The sequence below is a fragment of the Cannabis sativa genome, chromosome 6 (assembly GCF_029168945.1).
Source record: "Cannabis sativa cultivar Pink pepper isolate KNU-18-1 chromosome 6, ASM2916894v1, whole genome shotgun sequence".
Classification (NCBI taxonomy): domain Eukaryota; kingdom Viridiplantae; phylum Streptophyta; class Magnoliopsida; order Rosales; family Cannabaceae; genus Cannabis; species Cannabis sativa.
The window spans coordinates 18,375,226-18,385,598 of record NC_083606.1 but is presented as its reverse complement, the minus strand read 5'-3'; the positions used below and the strand labels follow the sequence as shown (position 1 = coordinate 18,385,598).

Sequence of the window (10,373 nt, the reverse complement as noted above, 5' to 3'; positions counted from 1 at the left end):
TTAGACCGATTATTTTTACATGTCAATCAACATCCAATCCGCACAAGTACTAATTTTAAATTTTCTAATCCAATTTAATCTGCACAAGTATAGATATTCGCACTTTGCAGATTGTATTAGATTGAATCATACAAATTAATTTGAATTAATTATTTTATAAACACCCCTAAGGTCCCTCACATTCATATATTAGTTCCAACTAGCTTAAAATTAGTTAAATAGACTCCTATAATTTTAGGCATGGTTTATACGTCAATACACTATCTCAATATATGAACGAAATGCAATTTGTAATTGTTTCTATAGCTCTAGAGAAATTTTTTATATAAATAATAATTCAAGGAGGGTAAAAGTTTTTCTTTGAAAATTCCGAAAAAAATATATAAATTGTAGAAAAGGTGAGATTTTAGATTAATAGATTAGTGGAAGCCAGAAAGCTCTGAGAGCATATTATATTGAGAGACAATGTCATTAACGTACACGGAGAAAGAGACCAATTTGAGACGGGGAATACCCAAAAATATACAATAATTGTGCAAATTCAAACCAAAAGAAGATAGGCATAAACTCACAAACAATGAATTACATAAATCCAACAACAACTTTCCCAGCAACATATTTTTCCTCTTGCAAAGCACATTAAACAAATAAATGACTTGCAGGTGAGTCAGTAATATGCTTTTCTTGGATTGCCCTGGAAGAATATATCAATCAAAAATAAGCATCAGCATGAGCAGTTCATGTTTAAAAAATAATCAAATGTATTGTGTAATGAATGAAGGATGGAAGGAACAAGTGCTTACCAGAGGATTTGGGCGGTAACGATAACCAAGCATCATCCGCTTCTTGTACTGTTCATATATGTCATCCTCGGGAGTTACCTCCCCAGGATTTTGAGCACCAACCCCCAAATTGTTTGTCTTCACATCACCGGCCATAATTGGAGTCGCAATACCACTTCTGGAGCTGCCTAGACCCTCACCTGTAATCATTACAAATAATTGCTACACTGCATTAGTGAAAACACAGCTACGGCATACACTAATCTGAATCATCAAAATGTAGATTTAGGTATATTTTTTAATCAAGAATTGAATTCAGCAGACAAATAAGTTCTTTTTTAAACTTCATGTGTGAAGAGAGAGAGAGAGAGAGAGAGAGAGAGAGAGAGAGAGAACCTTCTTTCCACCCCATTTTGGACAAGAGTTTGTGACCCACGTTATCAGCCTGTATTCTGGCTTTTTCTGCATTCTCTTTGGCAGCCTTCTGGGCAGCTACATCATTGCAGGAAGCCATAAACTTCTCAAGCTCTTCTAATGGAATGTAATCACCCATGTGATGACCTTTCTTAATAGACCCAGCTGAAAAAAGAAACCAGAAATTACATTCAAGAAGGCCAAATAATCAACCTAAAACCTCCCAAATAAAAGAAACAATGGTTTCAATCAGAATTTAGCAGGAACCTTGAAGAGAGGGAGGCGGGGGCATCTCATCTTTTGACTGTTTAGGCTGTCTCTTCCTTTCTTCGTGTGCAGCCTTCTTCACATAATATTCCATCATTGCAATAGGATCTGCCCCCGTTGGTGCGCTGTAGTCACCTAAATATTACATGTGCATGCAGAAGTACTTTTAATAAGAATATAGATCTTAAATTTCTTTTAATTTCAAACAGACAAAAAACTAATGACGATTTTTTACCCGCTTTTCCTGCAGATGATGTTGAGAAAGCACTTGAACTCTCGGAAGCATCATATAAAGCAGAGGCAGGGGTTTGATAATTTGAATGCTGCTGAAAAGATCTTTGACTACCATTCGAGGATTTAGATGATGAAGTGCTTGTACCACCTGTATGTACAGCTTGGAATCAATCAGAAAGAAAACTAACAAAAGTCAACAGACAAAAACTATCATGGTAAACTAAGAAATTTACTTGCATTTCATCTTTTAGGCAAACATCCCACATCTATATATGCCAACAGAAAGAATACAAGACAAACCTCTTTCATCGAACTTGACAACTAGATCTAATACAAGTTTACAACTGCTACACACCCAAAGCAAAATACTCTCATCAATCAAACTTATTTCTTGCATAACAATATACCTTATACAAACTCTATGCATCAAAATCAATTAGGCCAATGACATGTGCAGCAACAGGGAAGTCACAGAAATGTATTGTACAAATCATAAAAAGCTGTTTGTTTTAGATTAGTCATAACACAGCATCTCCAAGGTTTTGCCCCTTAGACTTCAGGGGGTATTGGCTGATACTATTTCAGAAACTCAGGCTGCTTTTGTGGGAAATAGACAGATTATACATTCGGTACTGGTGGCTATTGGGGCAGTGGAGGAATATAGAAGCAAGGGAAAAGGTGGGTTAGTTTTCAAGATAGACTTCGAGAAAGCTTATGAGTATGTTGAGTGGGACTTCTTAGACTTGGCATTATCATGGAAAGGGTTTGGCCAAAAATGGAGGAAATGGATAAGGGGATGTTTATCTTCTGCTTCTTATTCTATTTTTATAAATGGGAGACCAAGAGGGAAGATCATTGGGGCTGGCCCCCTCAGACAGAGAGATCCCTCTCCATTCTCGTTCATTATTGTGGTGGATGTACTTGGGAGGATGGTAGATAGGGCCATTGAGTCTTCTCTTTATAATGAATTTCTCATTGGTAAGGAGAAAGTGTCGGTAAGTCATATGCAATTTGCTGATGATACGATATTTTTCATAAAAAATGATGATTCCGTTCACAAGTTGTTGAATATTCTAAAGACTTTTTGTGCTTTATTTGGAATGAAAATTAACATGCATAAAAGTCAAATTTTGGGCTTGAACATGGAAGAGAGGTAGTTGAATCTTTGGCTAATATGGTGGGATATGAGGTGGGACAGTGGCTTTTGAAATACTTGGGGTTACCTCTGAGAGGAAATCCTAAGAAACAAGCTTTTTGGGAGCCCGTGTTAGCAAAATTTGTTACACAAGGGGAGAATTTTCAAGTGCCGAAATACTTGTTGAAGGCTAGGCAAACAGAAAGCACAAGAAAAAAGAAGTCCTACTAAAAAATGAGATCCCTATTGATTCCATCATCAATAAACTCAATGAACACCAAGAATAGATCGATGTAGTTTATGATCCTACCTTAAAGAAGTTTCTTTGGGCCAAATATGACACCATGCGAAGACTATGGAAAGATTTGAAAAGCAACAAGCAAAGAGAAAAATCTCTAGTTGAAAATCTTATTGATTACTTGCAAGCAGGCTAGATGGGTGGAAGAGTGTGTAGTTGTCTCGATGGTGCAAATTGACTCTTATTCAATCTGTCCTATCATTGCTACCAACACATTTCCTTTCATTGCTTAGAGCACCTAAAAGTGTCATAAACTCTCTAGAAAAGATGATGAGGGACTTCTTTTGGGAAGGAAGTGATTTGGCAAGGGGTGACCATCTGGTGGCCTGGGAAACAGTATGCATGCCTTTTCTCCAAGGAGGGTTGGGTATTGGTCAGTTGGAGTCGACATTTAGGGCTTTCCTAATGAAGTGGTTGTAAGGGTTTCTGGTGGAAGATAAGACTCTATGGCACAAAATGATCAAAAGTAGATATGGGAAAGCTCGTAACTTATAGGATTCGAATATGGGAGACTCTTTGTCGTACAGAGGGTCGTGGAAGAGTATTGCTGCATATATGATGTATTTTTTACTTTGGTTCGGCTCAAGGTTGGAAACGATGAACGAATCAGATTTTGGGAGGATGTTTGTGTGGGAAATGAACCCTTCTTGAGTTTATCTCCTGATCTAGTACGAATTACAAATGGGAGGAACAAAAGCATAAAGGAGTTGGTGGTTGGGAGGGAGTTTTGACAGCTCCTAACTCTGGATGTCATTTTCATTTTAGAAGGAATTGCTGCAATTTCTTGAGCAGAAACCAATTAACGGTTTGTTGGAGGATTCGATAGTTTGGTCTCTAGGTTCTAGCGGCATTTTCTCTTGTAAGAGTGCCTTTCATAACTTAGTTTCTAATCATTCTATAACTAAGGAAAGATGGGCTAAGATGGTGATGGTGTGGAATAGCTGGCTCCGTCTAGAGTCAAGGTGTTTAGTTGGCTGCTAGCAATGAAAAAGGTGAATGTTCACGAGGTATTGCAAAAGAGAAGGCCATATCGGGCTCTTTCTACATGCTGGTATGTTTGTTGCAAGAGTAATGAGGAATCTCTTTCACGTTTATTTCTTGAGTGCCCATTCAACCATTGTCTATGAAGTAGATTGCTGAGAGAATTTGGTATATTTTGGTGCATGCCACAAAGGTGTGAGCAACTTCTGTCTTGCAAGATCAAAGGAAGGAAGCAGACTTCTAGACTTTGAACAGCAACAGTATTAGCTATTTTCTGGGCTGTTTGGTTAGAAAGGAATGGCAGAATTTTTGAAAATAAAGAAAATAAGAGAGAAGACTTGTGATAAGATTAAATTCTGGGTTGCAACATGGGTTTATAGAACAAAAGCTTTTGATAACTTGTCGTTTCAAGACCTTCTAAGAGAGTGGAGTTGTAAACTATTCTAGGCCATTTCCCTCCTAGATTAGACATTTATTGTGTTTTGCTCTAGTTTTTATCCAGCTTTATGCTTTAATTTTATTTTCGTTACCACGGTTTTCCTCTGGTGAGGCTCCCTAATGAATTTGGGAGGGGTCAATCCTTAATTGACCTTTGTCTCTTTTTCAAAAATAAATAAATAAATAAATAACACAAATTTATGCTTTAATTTTATTTTTGTTACCACGGTTTTCCTCCGTCATAAGTGAGACTCCCTAATAAATTTGGGAGGGGTCAATCCTTAATCGACCTTTGTCTCTTTTTCAAAAATAAATAAATAAATAAAAACACAGCACCTCATAGATAACTCATCATAAAATTTAGAAAGGTTGATTTGATCCAAATACCATATACATTTAGGTGCCCACTAAAAGCAAATTTTAAAAGTCAATCCTTATCTAGAATTGTATTTCAACCACCACAAAGTCCAGTTTTATACTTTGAAAACCAGAGTAGCAATAGATGCCTTCACTATAATTACAATATACCACAGGTGATAAAATTCTACAGATTCTACGTTAAGTGTAAGGATCAAAAATAAAATTTCCGTATAAAATCAAGAAAAAATAGTTATATTAAAGGACCAACCACTTTGAGATGTTTGTGATTCCTTGGTCTTTGCAAGAGCTTTTTCTTCTTCCGCAAGCTGACATTCATAGTATTTGTAATCTGCACAGTTCTCATCGAATAGAAACCTAATAACAATAAAAATAACCACAAAGAGCATAAAAATTTAGTCTTACATAAGAAAATAATCCCAGAAGATAAACTTCACAAGACTATAAAATCATGAAAAATCCATGTCATTGAGTTAGAATGCATGCTTGAGATGCCTAACAAAATAACAATATTGGAGACAAAGAAAGGACAAACCAAAATGTAATGCCTAAAAGTTCAACAATTCTAGTACTTACTTAAAAGGGGTATCTCCGGGATTCTTTTGACGAGCAATATGCTCAAATTGCCTTCCATTTTTGGCCACAAAACTTGCTAATTTGTCAGCAACTTTCTTCACTGTAGGATCACTTGGGAGTGGTGGCGCTGCATATCACTTATAAAACTGATTAATACCAAGTGCATGAGAAGGTAATGCAAATTACTCTTGTAGCAGGCGTGCCACATATTCCAATTCTTTCATGAACATCTCTTTCCACCATGTTGATAGGAACTAATGTATAAGCTGCATTCATGAGATAAGAAATATTCAAGAACGTCTTGCCCTCTTCATGCACACCACTTCAAGAATAGAGACGTGGTATGTGTCTGAATTTCTTGATGACCATGTATGGTGTACATACAGAAGGGTACTGCTCTTAATTTGCTAAATAATACATTGGAAAAAAGAAAAACAATTTTGCATAAAAGTCCCAAGATGGATTTTTTTTCCTTCTTTTCTTTTTTTGAAAGAAGTCCCCATATGTACAGAACTACAGAATTCTAGACAATTTTAGTGAAGAGAAGACATGACAACCAAAGCACATAAAAAGGCATCAAAATAGAATTGATTTTTTTTTTTTTTTCAAACACGTTTTTCAATAAATAATCTAACTTCCTAAGTGACTGGAGAACTTATTCACCATCTCTTCTGACTCACTCCTGAATCCAAGACAAAAGCCACAAACCACAAACTATTTGGTTTGATATTTTTTTTACTAATAGAATTCCAACAAAAAGGCAATCAAGATTTTATAATAATTTTTTTAAAAAAAAAAATATGTGTGTTTAAATATAAAAGTTTTAAAGATTATAGAACAGTGCAGATTCAATGCATCATGGAAACTTGAATGTGCAACAGAATATTAGCAAAAGCAAAGAAGATCCACATAAATTGAAATAAATGAATAGCAATTATTACCAACATCCAATTGCCCTGATGGTTTCTCACACTCCTCTGGCTGGCCTAACTTTTGCCTTTTTGTTGGCACATCACCAGAATCATCACCCGCTTCATCTTCATCCTCATCTAACTTAACTGGAGGAGAAGCAAGCTTTGACTTCTGCTTCAAACTGAAAGCAAGTTTACCACTTGAAACAGATTGTGTACTCTTGCGTGAATCAGAACCACTGGTTTTACTAATAGAAGCATTAGGAGTCAAACTAGCTGATACAATTTTAATTGGTTTAGGATCCCCTGAAACAAAAGCCTTTTTGTCCTTGTCCTGTTGCAGTTGTTTAAACCTTTCCATGAATGAACCATCATTAACAAATAGGCTAGGTGGCACTCCTTTGTCCATGGGCAAAGAGTCAAGTGTGGGCTGTCTAGAAAATAACTGTTTGACACAAGCAAGCTTCCAAGCTATTTAGATATTGAACTGATAAAGCCTAATCTCATTTTGATATGCAAGAGTGTAATGTCAATGAAGCGTATATATTCTTATGCACCCTGACATATTGAAATCAATGTATCTTAACAAAGTGTACCTTCCATTTAAAAATATTACCAATGTATGAAAAATAAAATGCTATTACAAGCCCTCTTCCAAGGGGTTTCAAACACAGAGAAACAAAAGCTAGACAAAATAAATATAAAATCTGTTTGCCTTGGCTTTTAGCATAAATACCATGGATATCAAGTTGACCTTTAGCCAAAATATAACATATTGCTGAGTCCCAAACCCCAAATCCAGGACAAAAACTGAAGAAGATAATTTTAATTTTTTTTACACACCTTACAGAAATGAAAATTAATCAATTAAAGAAGATAAAATTCATAAACCCTAACCACCCATTGCTAATCAGATCTTAATACTAACCTCAAGCCAAAACTGAAACTCGACAACATCAAAACAGAAGGCAAAAGAAGTCAGTCAATCATAACATTAAAACCAAAAAACATCAAGGAAGACTAATCATATGAGCCAAAACGGAAAACCCCAAATCACAGGAATTCCGAGTTTAAGAAGAAGAAACAGCATGATAAAAGCCAAATCAATAAAGCAACATGCACAAATGTAGACCACCATGACCAAATATGGATTGAATCTAGGTTTTGGCAATTCATCTTAAACATGTGGACCTTGTGTCAAAATATTTATGACACAGTATGATTAAAGTAGAAGCACGACACAATTATTCAGTGAATCAAAAACCTAAAACATGAATACAGTCACACAACATGCTTAACATGTATAATAAACAGTGACCCCACACATGAGATTAACATGATTAAACATATCATATCTATGACACAAGCTTGAAACTAACATAATTATATGAAATTATAAAATCTACAACGCACAGTAAATAGTTCAACAACAATTCTAAACTAAAACAGATAACAATTTGATTCGTTCTTCCGCTGCTATCAAGTTTCAAGTTCAAAATGTAAGGAATGTTAAAAAAACCGAAGTATCAATATAAAATGATATTATTTTGTCATACAAGATAAAGGAGACAGTATACTTGATTTAAGCTAAATATAATCCGAAAACACCAAACACTTTAACTAAAATATACATCTGTTGTTTATGGGATGCCTACTAACACAATCCTCACAATTATGATAATCATGCACAGCGAAGCTTTTCTACAACACCAACTAAAAAAACTACAACAAATGAAGACTACAGCTAAGATTCATATATAAACACCTTAAACAGAATATTATATATGAGTAATGAGTCCACTATTTAATGTGTATGTTATTCTTTTTCTCACCTATCCTTAAGAACTATCATCAACCAAACCCTATGCTATGAATATGACTTATTGCGATGTGCCAAAACGAAACTATTAAATCGGTGGTCCGTTTCCAATATTTTATCGGGTGTTTAAAACATTTTTATCAGTAGTTCATCATGGCAATATTTACAGATTTCATAAAGTCTCAAATTGTACACATAACTATTTTGATTGTTTGAGATCAGCAATAGTAACCGTAACACCTGCACCCTGCTTCGTGGGTACAACCCAGGCGAAATCAGTGGTCCTTTAGTCAGCAAAAATCAGGTGATATTTTCATTACACAAATCAAACAGTCCTTCAGTGAGATCACAAACACCACCAATCTAGAATCAGGGAAAAGGAAAGAAAGAAAAAACCCTAGAAATCTATTTATCCACCGCCGCTTTCAAAGCACAAAGCAAGATCTCAATTCAGCCCCCGACCGTGACATATACATATAATTCAGAGTGAAATGGAAAGAAGAAAAGAAAACTGAGAGCGAATTCAAAGGTAAAAGATTAAAACTTCAAGCCCAAAGCTAAGTGATACCTTTCTTTATGCAGCTGATGGCAAGGAAAACAAGAGGAGAGGGAGATCAGGAATAGAGCGATCACGTCTTCAAGGTTTAGAAGAGTCACGCCGTTGAGATTACAGCAGCCACGCCGCCGAGGACAGAGACGGAGATATGATGGTATTGTGAGGTGAAAAGGGAATATGAAAGAAAGAAGGGACTTTTTCTTTCACGAATGGTGTAGGAGACGCACGGGGAAAAAATTAGTTTGTAGGTTTCTATATTATTTAGTAATTTTTCTCCCCGAACTTTGACATGTATGAAATCATGTTCTTAAATTTTTTTGGCCATTAAAAATTCTTCCCGAACTATTGAGATTGTTAAATTTAAGGACTTTTATCTAATTTTATTCAATTTTACTGTTTCAGTGATTGTTTATGTACTAAATTATGTTCCACAAACTTTAATATCTATCAAATTATGTACCTCAAACTTTGATATGTACTAAATCATGATCCTTGAATTTTCATCCATGTTAGAATTTATTGAATAAAATTAGACAAAAGTCCTTAAATCTAACAATCTCAATAGTTTGGAGAGAATTTGTAATGGCCAAAAAAGTTCAAGAGGCGCAATTTACTACATGTCAAAGTTCACGAGGAAAAATTACTAATTAGCCTTTTTTATTTTTTAATTAATAATATTAAGCTTATTTGTACTTGGTCCTTAAATTATATAAGTTTTAGCAAGTTAGTCCTAAATTTTATCTTTTGATAAATTAGTCCCTAAATTATATAACTTTTGGCAAATCGGTCCTCAAATTTTATTTTTTGTCAAAAGGTCCCCTAACTTTTATTTTCTTAGAAACATAAAGCCATCACTCTTAAATGTTGATATTATAATATTTTGCTCATAGTGCATTCGATCCGCACTATGTGTGGATTTCATATTTTGGATCCAATTAAATTCGCATAATAGCTCGAATTCAATCTGCAAAAGTACGGATTGGATCGGCTATTTTAGACTGGTTACTTTTCAATATGAAATTATTTACTATTTATGAAATAATATTTTTTTTCACATAACTAGCAAAAACATAAAACAAATTATTGTTATTATTTTTTTTTTTTGAATAAAAGCGATACGTTTCATTAACAAATAAAATCTTCCAAGACAATAGAACGCACTTCAGCAAAACAATCCTCCAGCTGAAGCACACGGCCTGACGAGAAATAGGAGCTCCTAGCAAGACTATGAGTTACTCTATATGCAGGTCGTTATGTTGATAAAATAATAAAAGGTTATGAACATCCTAGACTAAAAGACCAAACTGAGATGGCAAGGAGATGCTACTTTGAATTGCTTGAACACACACCAGGCTATCGATTTCTAAGGTAACATGTCGCCAAGAATGTCTTATAATCCAGCTTAAAGCCTCTTTGATGCCAACTATCTCTGGAACTTCAAGTTGAACTCGTCCTATTTTACCCAAAGTCATAGCCTCTATCACTTGGCCCTGACTATTGTGAGCCACGCAGGCAATACCAAACCGACCCTCTTGCTCAAACAATGCTCCATCAACATTAACCTTGATGTGATTTACCAATGGT

The 10,373-nt window shown here is 35.1% G+C and overlaps 1 protein-coding gene across 6 annotated transcripts; it reads right to left on the bottom strand.

Moving 5' to 3' along the window:
• Window positions 1-427: 427 nt before the first annotated feature.
• LOC115724549 (SURP and G-patch domain-containing protein 1-like protein) lies at window positions 428-9,123 on the bottom strand. Of its 6 annotated transcripts, none has more exons than XM_030653852.2 (9): window positions 8,802-9,123; window positions 6,445-6,859; window positions 5,504-5,630; window positions 5,178-5,284; window positions 1,699-1,845; window positions 1,464-1,598; window positions 1,179-1,361; window positions 804-982; window positions 428-694 (listed from the first exon to the last, which is right to left on the bottom strand). In XM_030653852.2, exons 2-9 carry the CDS (start codon window positions 6,821-6,823, stop codon window positions 668-670), a joined length of 1,284 nt encoding a protein of 427 aa, XP_030509712.1. In that variant the 5' UTR covers window positions 6,824-6,859; window positions 8,802-9,123; the 3' UTR covers window positions 428-667. The 6 variants fall into 6 exon arrangements, with proteins under 6 accessions (XP_030509712.1, XP_060973129.1, XP_060973128.1 ...); XM_061117146.1 differs by having other exon boundaries at window positions 1,699-1,857; window positions 8,802-9,121; XM_061117145.1 differs by having other exon boundaries at window positions 1,699-1,857; window positions 6,445-6,972; window positions 8,802-9,024.
• Between the last annotated feature and the right edge of the window lie 1,250 nt (window positions 9,124-10,373).